General features: G+C 53.6%; 1 protein-coding gene and 1 long non-coding RNA gene across 7 annotated transcripts in view; one reads left to right on the plus strand and one right to left on the minus strand.

Annotated features, from left to right (window-relative positions):
• Positions 1–526: 526 nt before the first annotated feature.
• On the minus strand, positions 527–2,383 carry LOC120617284 (uncharacterized). The gene is made up of 3 exons (XR_005656869.1): positions 2,273–2,383; positions 863–2,167; positions 527–780 (listed from the first exon to the last, which is right to left on the minus strand). It is a non-coding gene; the product is annotated as an uncharacterized LOC120617284 (long non-coding RNA).
• Positions 2,384–7,002: 4,619 nt separating this feature from the next.
• The window catches only part of CEP43 (centrosomal protein 43), a 28,771-nt gene continuing 19,252 nt past the window's right edge, over positions 7,003–16,521 (plus strand). Inside the window, exons 1-6 of one of the 6 annotated variants that reach the window (XM_039881469.1) lie at positions 7,005–7,201; positions 7,776–7,829; positions 11,102–11,156; positions 11,624–11,712; positions 12,365–12,502; positions 14,909–14,989. In XM_039881469.1, the coding sequence (XP_039737403.1) occupies positions 7,100–7,201; positions 7,776–7,829; positions 11,102–11,156; positions 11,624–11,712; positions 12,365–12,502; positions 14,909–14,989 (519 nt within the window). In that variant the 5' untranslated portion in view covers positions 7,005–7,099. Of the gene's footprint in view, positions 7,202–7,775; positions 7,830–11,101; positions 11,157–11,623; positions 11,713–12,364; positions 12,503–14,908; positions 14,990–16,521 lie in introns of those variants that run through there. The other 5 variants (XM_039881472.1, XM_039881480.1, XM_039881499.1 and 2 more) reach the window with 5 other exon arrangements.

Raw genomic sequence — 16,521 nt, forward strand, 5'->3', positions numbered from 1 at the left:
GGGAAGAGTATTTGAATAGTCTTTTAGATGCTGTATAAAAACTCTAAAATGTATAAAAGATCAGCTGCCGTGTGTAGCATGACACTGGATGAACGAACTCTGCACGCCTGGGAGCCGCGGCTCTATCTGGAGCTCGATCCGGCTTTCATCCCTGTGTAGTAGGCAGAGTAAAGGTCCCCAAAGACATCCACGTCCTACCCCGCTCCCCCCAACCTGGGAATATGTTACCTTACATGGCAAAAGGGACGTTCGCTGATGTGATTATTAGGGACATTGAGGGGGAACTACATCGACAGCAGAGGGACAGACGCCCTGTGGCAAGGCCCCAGGCCACCGTCGCTGGCTTCCCAGATGGAGGAGGAGTCCGTGAGCTGGAAAAGTCAAGGAGCATTTTCTCACCCGGAGCCTCCAGGGTGGAGCGCGGCCTGGAGGTGCATAACCCCGGCTGGAACAGGTTTTGCTTCCCCAGCTAAGGGCGCACAGTTTTATTTCATTAACTTTGTAATTTATTTATGAAGCTGTTTATTAATTTTATTAAGAGGTCTCTTTTGCTGAGAGCGGCAGAGGCGGTGCGACTCCGTGAACGGTCTTCGCGCCCACGCACGCATGTCCTTTGCTGAGTTGGCACGTCACTCTCGTGGTCGTGCTCCGTAGGCTGTGACCCACCCAAGTTCCATTACCGCTAACGGCGACATTTACCACGGCAGTTGGGACCCGGATCCCGTCCCTTGGAAGTGTCGATGACGGAAAGCACGTGAGGGGAGCCCGGAAGTGAGGAGCCTGAGTTAGGAGAAGCTTTGATCAGAGACCGCTCGCTTCCTGCCTGGCAGAGGCGCGCACTGCAGGCCGGCTACCAGCTTACCTGAGAAAACCCGAGGGCGCCTCGGTGGACAGGAGACTTTGAAAGTGGCTCTAGGGAGCAAGCCCTTGACCCTAGGGGTGATAAGTTGGATCTAGCTGCAAACGGGTTTGGCGTTTCTTTCACAGAGGCCTTGGGGAGAGGAACTGCTTCTTGGGGCGGGTTCAGGGGCTTGTGCGGCGGAAGCCAGAGGCTGGCCCTGAGCACCTGCTCATGCTTCCTCCGCTCCAGGCGTCCCTGTGTGCAAATACTAAGTAGTTACTGTTATTAAATATTAATCCACGTATGCCGCACTGAATTGTATGCAAAGCCGAAAGTGAGCAGTGTGGGGGTGGAAAAGGTCCACCTCTGGACCCGGCTTTGCCCCCACTTACTAGCCTGGGCTTCTGGAGCCGGCGGCTTAGTCCTGGGTGTGGTCTCCTTGGTTGCAGGCGCCCTGTGGCGCTCACACATCTGTGACTGAGTCAATGATGTCGTGCACGGAAAAGTGCCGAGTGAAAGCAGGTTGTAAGTCAGACTGTCTCAGTGACAAGCAGCACCGTTGCCCCAAGCCCAAATCTGTGAGTCTAGACCCAGCCAGGCGGCCGGCCCCCACTGCCACCTGCACTGCGTCAGTCACACCTGCACTGCGTCAGGCACGCACGCACTGTCAGCTCTCCGAGAAACGCCCTGCGCTCCTCGCCCTCCTCCCCAGGCTCATGTCCCTGTCCCTTTGCTGCAGAAGAAACCGCTCGCGCTTTGCGGCAGGAGCCAACAGGGATTTTGTGGGGTGGAAGGGCCCGGCCCAGGGCTGTCCTTGTTCCACAGCACGCGGGGCCCCTCCTGGGAAGAGAGGCTCAGTGGGCTTCGATTGGCTCACATGGCCGGGGCTGGAGGATGCCCGGCCAAGCTGTGCACCCGGGCCGGGGTGGCTGCAGGATGGCCCGGCCAGGACTGCCGGCCAGAGCCTCTACCCGTGTCCCCTCCACGTGCTCGGGTTCCCCCCAGCGTGGCCGGCGACCAGGAGGGGTCCCGTGGGATAAGTGCCCACGGAGTGCCAGATGAAAGCTGCAGGCCCCTCCCCGGCCCACTCGGAAGTCACGTGGAGTTCCTTCTCTGCTCCGCTGGTGGAAGTGGTCGCCAGGGCCTGACGCCAGAGGAGATACAGACTCCAGCTGCAGTGAGGCTCAGGGAGAATCCGGCTGCATTTGAAAGCGGCCCGCGGTAGGGGAGGGTAGGTGACGCCCCTCGAGACTCGCTGAGGTTACGCTCCAGGCCCGTCCCTGTCGCACTGCTCTGGGCCTTTCCTCTTCCAGTCCATCCACACCCCTGTGTGAACGCGTCTTTTGTCTCCTTTCGGATGCTCTGACCTCCAGGGAGTTGGTGACGCCGAAGAGGCCGTCCCTCCCAGGGCTAGAGAGAGTGGAAACTCACCTTAGATCGTGCCTTTCACGTGCAAAGCAGCCGGCCGCAGCCCACAGGCCTACCGCCTCCTCCCTGGCTCTCCACTAGCTCCCTGCCCTGCTCAACAAGGGCGGGGCCCAGACGCCCCAGAGCCTGCTGGCGGCGTTCAAACCTGCCCGTCCTAACCCTGCCGCCGCTGCCTCACCGGGTTCTTCCCACGGAGGCCGCAGTACGGGCACTCGGCCACGTGTCCCCACTGCCTGCCTCCTGACCCACCAGGGCTTCCCCGTGTGGCACTTATCCACACCTCCACTGTCACATGGACGCATTGCTGCACCTGTGTATTTCTCACAGACGATTTACAAGTGTTTGTCTCAGCGGGGCACAGCCCTTTTAGGAAAGAGGCCTTTTGCTTTCTTACTTATTTCCCCCAAGGGGACACCCAACACAGAGCAAGACAGGGCTGTGTTGGTGGGATGATGACGGTGTCATTGTTTGGAGACGATATTTTTCAATGAGCACCCACACACGCGGTGTGTGCACGTGCTGTGTGCGCGTGTGTGCATCTGTGCGTGTGTGAGCACCCACACATGTGGTGTGTGCATCTGTGCGTGTGTGAGCACCCACACACGCGGTGTGTGCACGTACTCTGTGTGCGTGTGCATCGGTGCGTGTGTGTGCATATCGCACAGGCAAAGGTTTTTGCAAGAGGAACCGGATGACAACTAGAAAATCTCTAAGTGTTTCACTCTTAGCCTCTGCCGTAGCCCTCCCTCCTATTTCAGTCCGGCTTGCTCAGATGTTTGAGTGGATCTTAGGATAGTCGCCTCGACAAACAAACAGCACAGAAAAATCGAGTTCTCTGTACCTTAAGGTTGATACCAATTTTATGTAATTTAAGTAATTTAAAGCTGAATTTCTCAGCCTACAATTAGGGTTTTAAAGTGTCCACTTTGCAATTAAAATAGTACAAGAATCTAACGGTTTTAATTAATTTATCTTAGCCCTGATATACTGGCCAAGTCTGAACTTGAATGTTAAAGACACTTAGGTAGTGGGTTAAATGGCTCCAAGTAGCACAGCTATACGAAGTCCTTGTAAAATCCCCCATTCTTCAAGTATGAGTGGTACACGCTTCTGAAGCACTGAGGCTGTGCATTTGCAAGGCTTGAATGTACCATTGACTGACAGCTACTGCTTCTGCAACAACCAGTTATGTGCAGACGTGCACTTAGCAACAAGACAATTAAATTCATAGCGAGGGCTACGGATTGTAAAGCTAAGAGTAGGACCGGGGAAGTGGAGGGGCAGGAAACCGCTTTCACATCGTTCTCAGCGTTGAGAAACGGCTGATGTGAGGGTGCCGTTTAAGTGCAGAGTCCTTTAGCTGACCGCATCAGCTGTCCACTTCCGTCACATCTTCAAGCCGTTAATGACAGTAATGTAGAACAGGCCCCAGTTGTCCTGGTGCACACTGCCCCCTGGTGGCAACAAACGTGTCTTCCGGAGGGTAGAGTCACCTTTCCTCTCTCCCATTCTTTACCTCCTTCATTCAATTATTTTCTTCTGAGTAATTTTCAAACTTAGATATAGGTGAGTCCCAGCCAATTCAAAATCACTATCACCATCATCACCACCACCCCCCGCCGTACCACCACCACCATCGTCATCACCACCACCACCCCCGCCATCCGCACCGCCACCGTCGTCATCGTCATCGCCACCACTGCCACCACCACCACCACCACCACCATCGCCACCACCGCCGCCATCATCACCACCACCGTCATCGCCCGCCGCCATCACCATCGTCGCCGTCATCATCACCACCACCACCACCACCCCCACCGTCGCCGCCACCCTACACCATCATCATCACCACCAGCACCACCACCACCAGCACCGCCATCACCACCGCCATCCACCACCGCCACCATCGTCATCGCCACCACCATCGCCATCATCGCCATCATTATCATCACCACCTGCCACCACCCCCACCATCACCACCACCCCACCATCATCGTCACCACCACCATCACCACCACCACCACCACCATCACCACGCCCCACCATCATCACCACCACCACCACCACCACCAGCACCACCACCACCAGCACCACCACACCATCATCATCGTCATCTACAGATCGCGGTTCTCCGGCCCCTGAAGTTTAGTAACAAATGGTGGGAACGCGATGCGGGCTCCATTCAGTGGCATGGATGGCAGCTCTTGGTGGAGGACGCTCTGAATACACACTGCCATGCTGGGTAATAACAGCTTCGCAAAAGAAATATGTTGCAATCTCTGCCTGACTTTTAGAAAACTACATTCCTTTTTTAAAAATGTAGAATAATGTGATTTTATTACTTCTTTTATGACATGGCATGTAGCAACAGATTCAAGGAATTTTGAGCTATTCCACATAGCAAGAAGTTAATGAGATATTTCTCCTCGATATCCAATGAAATAATGGAATTTACACAGCAAATTTGGGTTAGAATGCCTCCTAAATGATTAGCCTTCTTTTTGAGTAGAGTCCTGGCCCATCTTATTGCTCCCCTGGTTCCTGGACTAGTTTTGTTGCCTCTAGAGTCACTACATCCAACTTAACCCATCCCTCGTTGCTTCTGGATGCTTCTAAAACCCAAATGAGCAAATGTCACATTCCTTTAAAACTGTTTATTTAGTACGCTATTTCACACTTTCAAGATAAAAGTCAAACTCATTTTATTGGTGGCTGAAGCCCTTGGTCATCTGGCTACTTCCTGTGTCCTGCCGGGTGCCCCACTTGCGGTCCTTGCACAGAGCACATTGCCCTGTGGCCCTTGGCCTTGGCGTTCTGGTCTGTTCGATTCTGGAATGCCCCCTTCTCTTTCAGGCATCAGGAAACCTCCCACTGGAACTGTGTTTATGTGTCATATTAAGTGTCATCTCCTCCATGAAGCCATCCATCTCCCTTCTTGGCCGACAAGCTGCTCCTGTCCCCCTTTCAGAGACTTCACCCAGGCGTCTAGACCTGTCATTGGTCTGGGGTCCCTGAGACTGCCAGCTCCTGGCCTGCAGGAACTGGGTCCTGTTTCCTCACCACCTAACAGATCTGAGTTCAATCCAACGTGCCGAATAAATGGATTTCAAACTCTCCTCTGGATATGCAAACATGGGGATTCCGCTGACACCTGAAACTCTTCCCCAAATAACCCATCGTCACCTGCGTGGGGCCAGCTGCCCCTGACTCTGCTTCTGCCACTGACACTAACTTTGGTTTCTGTTCCGTTTTCTCCCCCCGCCCCCATAACACTGGCTCCCCCACCTGAAGTCCTATTCTACGGTCTCCTCCCCTTTTTTTCCGGATCCACTGGTTCCCATTTTCTCTTGGTGTCCTAATTCCTACAGATCAGACCCATGCCCGGCCTCGTGGGCCACCTTCCCAGCCCTTCTCGCCTGCACGTGCACCTCGCATTTGGGATGACCTTCCTTCTGCCACATTCGCATGCCATCACTCTCCTCCTTCAGGCTGATCTCAAAACCCAACTTCTTAAGGGGTCCTTTCCTGTTCTCCGAAAACAGCTGGGATTTCCAACAACCTTTCGCAATACAAAAACTCCCTGAGGTGGGTTAATACTTCACAACGGAGAGGGCTGGGGCTTGGGAAGGTCTAGAGGCTTTGGGGCTTAGCGAACGGTATAAGTCCTCAGATTCAGGAAGCTTCCTGAAGGCAGGGGTGTGATAGCAAATGTTAAACGTCTGGCTCTCTTTAAAAATAAAAAGCCGTAATTTATAGTATTTGTCAATCTCCAGGGTTTTCTACCTTAGTGGATTTCAAGCTACCGGTGCGTGTCTGGCTCGCAACAACGGCTTCCGCACCACACCCCAGGTGGATAGACCGCTGGCTTGAACCCGTCATTCTTTCTTCAGCGCTTTTCTAGCATCAAAAAAAAAACAACAAAACTTCTTCGGCCCCCTCTATCTTAACAGACTAGAGAGTGCACCAGTCAGTGCCCCTTCCATGTGGGTCCCCTCCCACTTTGTCCTAACAGCAAAGCCACCGCGCTATATCAGGGTCACCGCCACGCCACTTACACCAGCAGCGGGTCCTTTTTGCCACCTGGCTGGTCAGGAGTCCGAGCCCCATCCTAGGGTCTGCTTCACACGAGCAGGTCTGGGGTAACTGTCTTGGTTTGAGTGCCCCGGAAGCAGAGCCGGAGGCAAGGGTAGAGTGTAAGCAATGTATTTGGGAGGGGACCCCGAGAAACACTAGTAGGGAAGTGGGGAAACTGGACAAGGCCTGGAAGGAAGCACCAAGTTCACTTCCGTAGGCAACGTAATTTTAATAGCGTTGCAACAGGTGCGGCGTCGCCGAGGGGCCCGGCACCCCGCCCCCAACCCCCAGGTGGTTCGGGGTCCAGGCTGCGGCCATCGCCACGCCGAGGACTGAGACCCACGACCGGCCAGAGACCCCCGTCGCCCCAGGCCGGGCTCCCACACCGGAGACCACGCCCGGGGTCCAGACCGCAGCCCCCGCCCTGAGGCCGCGCCCCTCAGCAGCAACCCCAACCCCGCCTTTCCGCTGCGCCACCCGCCCCGCTCGGCGCCAAGCAACCGCCTCTGCAGACTCCGAGGCCCCGCCCCCGGCGCCCACCCACGTGCCGAGGCCCCGCCCCCGGCGTCCGCCCGCGTCCTGAGGCCCCGCCCCCGGCGTCCGCCCGCGTCCTGAGGCCCCGCCCCCGCCGTGGGGGCTGGCTGCGCACCGGCGCCGGGGGCGGGGCCTCGGCAGCGTAACCGCGCGCCGCGAGAAACCGGCCGCGGCCGTTGGCCGTTGGCGCGGCTTGGGCGGTTGTCTTGGAGAAGCAAGATGGCGGCGACGGCGGCCGCGGTGGTGCCAGAGGAGGACACGGAGCTGCGGGACCTGCTGGTGCAGACGCTGGAGAACAGCGGGGTCTTGAACCGCATCAAGGTGGGCCGGGCCGGGCGCGCCCGCGGGCGCGGGGCCTGTGTGGGCGGGGCGTCACAGAGGGACGCGGGCGCGTCGGCTGGCAGCCCGGGCGGGATCCTGGCCCGGGGACAAGGTGGCGACCTCGGAGGTCGAGGGTCACTCGGGGAGCCCTGGGGCCGCGCGGCGCGTGCAGGACAGGCGCCCGACCACGGGCGTCCGGGCGGGGGTGTCTCCCGCGGTTCCCCGGGCGTCTCATCCGGTCGCCCCCTCCGGTCGCCGTGACCAACGGGCTGCCGGCCTGGCGGGGTGCTTTTCCGAGTGTCCATCGCAGACGCTGTGGGGACGAGTGGGCGCGGCCAAGGACGGGGAAGCCGGCTGGACCGGAGGACCCGCGCCGAGACAGCGACCCGTCGGGACGCCTCCGCACGCGTCCGGCCGCGCTCCGCTCCCGCCCACCCGCAGCGGCGTCTCGCTGCTTTGCGCTTTTGCTAAAGTGGCGTGGGTGGTGCCTGGGGGATGTACGTCGGGTGCTTTTCTTGTGAAATTGTCTGGAAGCAGTGTCGGTTCCATCACCCCCTCCCCTTTGTTTTAAAAGGCCGAACTCCGAGCAGCTGTGTTTTTAGCACTAGAGGAGCAAGAGAAAGTAGAGGTATGAATCTGCACGTTTTAATGTGACCGTTTTCATTTACGTTTCATTTTTAACTATGTAAAAGCCGTTCTGCAATACTGCTTAAGGTGGTGCATAGCCAAGGATAATTTCTAACTAGTAAAGACTACATTTGTTATAAAGGGAGAGTCACAATTATTCTTTTCGTGTATAGTTCAGAATTTGGGAACAATCTCAAGAAAGTTTAGGACCTTGGTAACTCTGAGGCCAGTACTATCTTCAGTGTCATAGATCCCCTCTCGCAGGGGAGACCTGAAACACAAGATCGCAGCGGTTTTTGAAGAAAAGCTTCTGCTGTCACAGTGTTTACTGCAGGATTCCTGAGGACCTTGAACACGCTTGTATGCATTGTGAATCCCCACCGGGTGGGGGTGATGTGGATGCAGTTTTTCCCAAAACTATCAGGCCACCCACTTATTTTTAAATGATGTAGTCTTTATCTTACTGTCCCAAGTCCACCCAGCTCTCTGTATTTAAGCGTACTTAGTTTTTTCTCTACCAAGTCCCACCGCCGTCCTGAGTGGATATGCGGGAAAACGTCCACACGAATCGCTCCACCATCGCGGTCTTCTTGGTTTTCTGTGACATCTCCTCGCCTCTCCCTTCTTTAGACCTAGATGCCTGCTCCTTTTTTACTTCCTGAAGCTCAGCAGTTCTCGTCCAGGCATCAGGCTTCTTCGCTGCCTTTCGGTCCTGACCGGTCTGGTCCCCATGGTCCATATCTCAAAAACCTTGGCTACCTTGCCTTCTAGCCATACTTGGTCTGGAAAAAATCCTGATGGTCATTTAATTCAGCAAACTCAGCCCCTTCCCTGTTTGTACACGTGCACGCTAGAGCAGAGTCACCCAAGCCTGTGGATTGCTGTGTCACTGCACTGTGGGCACAGCCTGAGCGAGATCCTGAGCAGCCCCGGGCGCTGCCCTGCGCGGCGACAGCGCCCACTCCAGCCCGCCTCGTCCCCCGCCCCACCCGCTTTTCACTCTGGACCCGCGCGGTCTTGCCTCTTCCCTTCGCGGGCAGGTGAAGCAGTGGCCTCCAGCCTCCCTGCGTCCGTGTGTGTCTGGCTGCCCCCTTCCCGCTCCGTGGAGGGCTCTGTGTCTTGGCCAGGCGTGCTCTGGGTTTCCCTGGCGACCATCGAGATTTGCTGCGTCTTTGGCCCCTTCCTCTTCGCTTGCTTCTCTCTCGAGTGGAAACAGGTTTCTATCTCAAGGAGAGAGCTGTTTCCCTTGGGTCGTGCTCTGCTTCTGATACTCTATGTTTTTCCTTCACAGCCAGCTTTCAAAAGAGTGAGCGCGTCTCATGCTGTTTTTCGTGTTCTGACGCCCTTCAGTCCGCAGCATCTTAAATCCGTCTCTGCTGTGCCTCAGGTGTTTCTTCTGCTGCGGTCAAGAAGAAGCCGAATTGAGTGTGTCTCAGTCCTTACCTGCCGCAGGCGCTCTTTGTGGCGTTTGACATTCTTAATTCCTCCTTTCTTCCTGAAAATCTCCTTGGACTTCTGGGACTTTCTGTTCTGCCGTTTTTCTTGTCCCTCGTCGGCGGCTCTTCGGTTTCTTCTGCGCGATCTTTTCCCCGTGCGCCTCCCTCGACTTCTCGCAGCGGTGACTCGTGGTTCCCATTCTGCGTTCTGTCCCTGGCAGACCTTAGCCACACAGGACCTTTAGCCCCGAGTCCCTGGTCCATAGCTGCCTCTCCACTGTGCTTCACACCTGTGTGTCAAGACTGTCGGCCACAGGACGACCGCCGCTGCTGCCTTAGTGGCATGGGACGCTACCTGACCGGAAGCAGAAACCCCGGGAGACCGCCTCCTTTCCCACGTCCGGGCTTCATCGCAGCCATGGTTCCCTGTGTAAGGTCGGTTTCTCGGCCGGGTCATTCCTGTTATGCCTGTGCCTAGCTGCATGTATGTCTCTTCTCTCCTGTCATTCCTCCCGGCCTTGCTCCTGACACCACCTCCATCGGGCTCCTGGTTATTGTCCATGAGACATCTCAGTCTTTGCCTCCCTCATTTTCCCTCAGTGCTTCAGCTGGCTTCTGTCTTCACATTTCTTGGGCCAGCTCACTTGGAGAGGACCTTCACAGAAGCCTTCCTAGTCTCCTTTGCTCTTTTTTTAAAACTTTATATCGAGGTAGAATTGACGTACAGTAACCAACAACATATTTAAAACATATACGCATGTGATAATGATGGCGCGTGCGCGCCAAGTGGAACTATCAAGGCAGGAACATGCCCATAACCTCAAAAGTTTCTCGTTGCTTGTGTGATAATTCCTCACTCCCCTCTGACTCTGGCACCCGTAAGCTAACAGCTGTACAAATGGAACCATACAGGACGCGGTTTTTTTTTTTTTTTTTTGATCTGGCTGTGTTCATTCAGCATGACGCATTTGAGAGTCGTTCACATTGTTGCTGTATCACCAGTTCATTCCATTCGATTCATGTGTAGCACTCCGTTGTATGAACACGTGACTGCTTAGTCGTTCACCTGTCAGTGGACATTCAGGTCGTTTCTAGTTTTCAGCTCTTAGAAGTGACGTAGCTGTGAACGTTCACGGACCTCTTTGTTGGGGGGTCTGCTCTTTCTTTGCCAGTGAGGAAATGCCTGGGCTGGGTCATACGGTTGCGGTCCTTTGACTTGGTGACACTACCAGACTGCCTTCCAGGGCGGTTGCACCATTTTCCTTCAGCTGTGCACAAGACTGCCACCATGCCTGTGACTCGTGGGGTCTGCTTAGAGGACTCGGATGTGTTAGTGTTTCTCTTTATTCAGATAAATGTCTAATGACAAAAGTAAGTTGGTCTGTGCTCTACGTAAAACCATCGCGCACACTGCTGACGGGCTGGGAAACGCACACGTGTCAAGTCCTGTTCGCAGTGAGCCTGCCACCACTGGTGGGTGTCGGAGATGACAAAATAGCAAACTATATGCTTGAAATAATGAATTGTCTCTGTAAGCAAATTTGATGTCATTTCACAAGTATTTGAAGGTCTAGCTTCTAAAGCAGTTTAACCAATTTGTCAAACATTTAAAGTTAAAAAATGCAAGCCTTTGTGTACAGTCTTGTTTTATTAACTTTGAGATGTTATCAAGTAGCATGAAGCAGTTCTTTCAGTAATTAACAGTTGTGAAATGGGGTTCACCATAATTTTACGAGTGACAGTATTTTACTTAACATTTGCCAAAAAGTTAAACTAATGCACATTTTGTGGCTGTTCTTAAGATAAACACATGACACAGTATTTTATTTTTTAACAGAACAAAACTCCTTTAGTCAATGAGAGCCTGAAAAAGTTTTTAAATACAAAAGATGGTAAGATGTTCACCTTTTCTTATTTCTTTTGTCTGTCTCTGAATTTTCAAATGTTGACTCCATTTGGGAGAAATCAGGAATTTCAGATTAGTTTTTGAAGTCTCTGATTCTTATAGGTCTTTATGTTTAAATTGCATTTTATTAGACAGCAGTTAAGTTGCTTGAAATAGTATTAATTATGGGAAATTGTGAGATAAAACCAATTTTACTATAAGAAGCAGAACACTAGTTCACTTATGAAATGTCACATTATCTTACCTAGTAGTTACTTCTAGACTGGTGATCCAAATGAAAAAGAGACTGAGACTTTCATTACTTAATTATATTATTCAAAGAGAAGGATTCATGAGCAGACAATCCAGAGACCTCTTCTCTCGCACTGACTTGGTCAGTCCCGTTGACAGTGTCAGTGAAGAGGCCTGGGCGCTGGAGGACGCACTCACCCCCTCTGCTCTCCCCCTTTGCAGGCCGCCTGGTGGCCAGTCTGGTTGCAGAATTTCTTCAGTTTTTTAATCTTGATTTCACCTTGGCCGTTTTTCAACCTGAAACTAGCACAGTAAGAATGATGATTTTTATATCTACTTTTATGACCTTTGATAGAAATGAGTTCATTATAAGTTGAAAGTTAACAGTTGAGAACTTATAGTGTCTTGTGTAAGCGTTACTTTAGTTATCTGTTTTTCTTAAAAGCCATGAGTTGTCAGCTGGCACCAGTGTCCCTGCTTCATGTAGCCGGAAAGGAGTGTTATCGTGGAGTTAATTTGTTACGATGTTAGACCGCACCTCTTTACGCAGGTAGAGACTTGGTAAAAGGATTATATAATTTAAAAAAGTGACTACTGCATTTCCCGTATGCGGAATTCCAAGTAGAAATTTGCTCATGTGGCGGCATTGTATTTTATGTGTTTTTAACACACACGAGCAACTCTGTGCTTCTTGTGAAAGGAAAAAATGTCATTAAACAGCGCGGGTATTTGAAGGCACTGATCCATTCCGTGCGTGTGTATTTGGGAGTAAGCCTCGGATGGGGTGAACTTGTGGCTCCCATGGCCACTCTCGGCCCCTCCAAAAATACGTGTAATTTTTCAAAACAGACATTTCATTCATTAGCAAAAACGGTATCTGAGTTTAGATATGTCTTTAAGTTCTGGAAATATCTTTAAAGTCTGAAAAGAATTTTGCTATATTTTGGTGACCTTCTTCTCTAGTTTCAGAGTCTCGAAGGCCGAGAGAATTTAGCCCGGGACCTGGGGATCGTCGAGGCGGAAGGCACAGTGGGCGGGCCCTTACTGCTGGAAGTCATCCGGCGCTGCCAGCAGAAGGGGCGAGGGCCTGCGGGTGTGGAGGTGAGCGCCGTCCCCTCTCCTCACCCTTCCTGCCTCAGGCGGCGGCTCCCCAGTGTGCCATGCGGTCACTGCACACCTAGTGAATCGGGGCTTCAATAAAAAAGGCTGTTCCTTGAAAACAAAGCGAAACAGACTGAGGTTGTAGAAGCACACAGCTGTGGCCACCGCCTCTTCTGTGGCCTGACACGCAGGAGTGTGGGGCCGGCTGTGCACTGCCCGTCCCAGCCTCTCCACTGACTGCTGCTGCTCCCCCAAACCCCAGCCCCCCCGTTCCTCCTCTGCGGGAGGGGGCAGCGGAGCTCACCGTGGGCGCCGAGGCCCACGCACGGGGCGGCACGTGTGAAAAGCCGAGTGCGCTCACCTGTCCTGGGCGTCTTTTTATTACTCTTTTAAACAGAGAAGGGCTGCGTTGTAGTCTAGTTGATTTTTTTTTAACAGAGAGGCTGTTTAAAACTAGACTTAAAACTGTTTAAGCAATTGATTTTGCTTAGTTTCCAAACATTTTCAAATTTGGTTTTTTGAGTAGCCATTGCCTTTCTTACCCTTACCTTTTCTTTCCAGAAATGCTGCTGATGAGGCTAATGGTCTGATTTCTGTTTACACGCTTTAGCTTTGTGTAAGGACACTGTTCGCAGGCGCAGGCAGCGTCCCATGCGCTCCGGACGTCTGGTTGAATGTGCCTTTTAGTCACAGGGTCATAGGTGAGAATGCGGAGGGCGATGGCTGCCATTCCCTCCGTTCGCAGGCTCAGTGTATTTTCTGTTAGAATCTTTGAAAATCAGTGAAGCTTCACTGCATCTAGGAGCAATAGATTCTTTTAACTGAAAGGTAAAACATCTCGCGTTCTAGAAGAGTTGAGAGCTATTCGAGATGAGATGCCTTCGCAAGAAAATGGGTATCTGATGGTTTTATGATTATCCGTTTTAATAATAAATACTAAGCAGGAGACGAAGTATACGATAAGCGATCAGTTCTAAACATTTGGTGTAATAGTTTTTAGTTAAAAGGGGGCAGTGGTGGCTTCGTGTTGGAATTCTGTGAAGTTCAGCGTTCCCGGGGGGATTGGGAAGGTGTTCCAGAAAGGGCTTGGATGCCTGAGGGAGTGAGGAGCAGAGCCACACCTGGGAGGGTGCGTCAGGCAGTCAGCCTGTCCAGAGCACGATTGTCACCGCAGCTCATGCTTTCACTGGCACTCATTCCTGATGACTTGACCAGTGTTTGCTGTGCGCTTAATCATATGGTGGGCACTGTGCTAGCTGCTAGTGACTGGAGGACCCATGAATTTGAGGAACCCCGCCCGAACAGTTTGGTTCCTGCCCTCTCCTGAGTGTGCACTAGGTGGCAGCGACATCTCTTTTGGCCTCGGTGGCCCTGACTCTGTCTCTGTCAGCCCTTTCGTTTCCTTTCCTGGTCGCTCTCGGCTTCACCTCACGCAGTGGTGGTTGCCCACATTTTCCCCCTGGCTCGCTGTCCCTCCGCCAGCCTGCCAGCTGCAGCCTGACTCTGAGCCAGCCTGCTCGGGGCACCTCCCTGCCCTGTCCTGCCCTGCGCATTTGTCATCAGTCAGCCGGCCTCCCCGGGCCTCAGGTGCCTCGCCTGTGACATGGGGCTTATGCGGAGCTCTGGGAACGGTTCCTGGCACGTAGTGACCGTGGAAGCGTTTGCCGCCATTCTTGCCGTTCCCGCTGCTCGGATGACTCCGTAAGGCCAGCTCGATCCTCTCCCCGGGCTTGAGACCCGAGCTTCAGACTCTTCACACAGTGCCCGCCAGTTATCCCTCTGGGAGGCTGGACCCTCTGCGAACACTGCTTCGTTCTCGCTTTGGACAGCGCGAAAGCCACACAAGACCAGCTGTACCTCCCCATCCCGTCTGCACTCTGCTGGCGTTGCGTCTGACCCTCTCCCTCCCCATTCAGCCCCAGGCTGCCTCTCCCGCCCCTGGAGGTGTGTGGAGCTGTGCGGGGCTGTGCGGGGCGTGCCGCCAGCCCTGCCATTTGAAGAGAGTGACAGGACAGCGTGGCTCATGACAGCTTTGCTGCTGGATACCTTCTGTTGAGAGGAAACGCGGGAGGGATGCAAGTCCGGGGAGCTCTGGGGAGCACAGAGCGGGGAGGTGTGTGCGTGCCCCAGAACGGGCAGCGCGCGCGCCTCGGCGCCAAGGAAGTTGGGGCGTATTTACACGCGGGCTGGCCGAGCGGAAGGACGTAGGTGATTGAGATCTAAGTGCATTTTGCTTTGTTGATTTCTTAATTAAAATTAGGAGAAAATGTAATGAGGATATTTATGTTAATTAGGAGGAAATAAACATTCTAGCACATGTAGTGGTTTTAAAGGCTAAATTCTGTTGAGTTGTATATTTATGTTTGCTTTTAAATATGTTTTCATTTTAAACTGTGACTATTTTAGGGTGCACTAGATCTGTCTGATGCACATTCCCCACCAAAGTCACCGGAAGAGAGAACAAGCCCGCACACAGCTCCCAGTAAGGTGAGTGGCGCACAGGGGTCCGGGGCCCGCGCCGCCATGTCCCGGTGCTGGTCAGTTCCGGGGCCGCGCTCGTCCTCCGATGAAGTGTGTCAGAGAATGGAAACGCGGGGAGCCGCTTGGCTGGGAGTGCGGGATGCTGTGCCAGAAGGCAGAGCGCTGGGACGTGCCGCACTCACACAGCGGCGGGGTGTGCCAGTGCTCGGGGTGGTCCCCTTCGCTGAGCAGGGTGTTGCGCCCGGTCGCTTAGGAGTCCCTGTCTCGGGAACATCAGGCTCCAGAACGGCAAGTCGTGTGTTCGCAGTTGTAAATCACGAGCCGTTTTGAGGATTCGTAAGGAAAGCTGCGTGCCCTGGTGACGTTTGTGTGTGCGGCTTATGAATTTTTAAAATGAAGGCCTCTGATTGCGGAGACTCGGGATCGCAGAGAGATGAATGGGGTGGGACACGTGACTGCAAAGTCGGGGGTATTTGTGCCGATAAGGGGACTGGGTGGGAAGGTGGTCACCAGGGAGCGTGCTGCCTGCTGCGTCTCGTCCGAGTGGACCGTGCGTTGACAGCCGGCCCGGCCTCCCGAAGGGCGGCTTTGCAGCAGGTCGCGCGCTGTGGCGGGTCCTCTGGCTTCCGTGCCCAGGGCGGGTCCCTGGCACTGTGCTGGCTGCCACATGTGGGTGGTGTGTTCAGTGAGCGGACGCGTGCAGGGCAGTAGTCGCGCTGCTGCGTGTCCTTTCAGACGCCTGGGCTCAGGACGCTGACGCACGGTCCCTGCCGTTATTTGTTTCCGGTTCTTCGATGTCGCTGTTCCTTTTTATCTTTTACATTTAGAAATGAAAGGGATGTTCCGCTTTATTTCGGCCCAAGGAGAGCGACTGTGGTACTGTGATAGTGGTTCCTTGTGTCCTGTTGGCCTGTTCTGTGGGGAGGGTCGGTCCCTGAAGGCTTCTCCCGTCGATGCCATGGGAGGCCGTGCCCATGGTGACAGATAGAACAAGGTCATGAGTACGTTTAAAAAGCCCCTTTAACTGAATTGCCAGATGGAAGAGCCTTTGTGAAAAAGCTTTGCTTTCTGTGAAAATATCTGGCTTTAGAGGGGTTCAGATTAACAGTTTCAGAATACTCATCAGTACCTATGGCAGCGAGCTGCTTGGCAGTTCTCTTTTTATCAGATTATTTGTTTTCTAAAGCAAATTAGCAATACCAATCTTCCACGTGTGGTATGTCTTCAAGGTAAAATGTTAATGTCTGTTAACATTCTCTCTGAGATTTAAGAATGGCCGTAGGAGTCTTGAGCGTTAAGTCGGGTCAGTAAATGTCGCTCTGAACAGCCCCAGAGGCGCGAGGGCGATGCTACGTTCAGGTGCGTTCAGAGAACAGCAGTCTGTCCCCCGGGGGGGGCCTCGCTGCTGCCACCGTCAGAAGGTTCCCGCGCCTCGGTCCTCAGCCATCAGAGCTGGTCCCATCAGAGCTGGTCCCATCAGAGCTGGTCCCATCAGAGCTGGTCCCATCAGAGCTGGTCTCGCAGGGGCCCGGGGTGGG

This window comes from Pteropus medius, unplaced genomic scaffold (assembly GCF_902729225.1).
Source record: "Pteropus medius unplaced genomic scaffold, Ma_sr-lr_union100, whole genome shotgun sequence".
NCBI lineage: Eukaryota > Metazoa > Chordata > Mammalia > Chiroptera > Pteropodidae > Pteropus > Pteropus medius.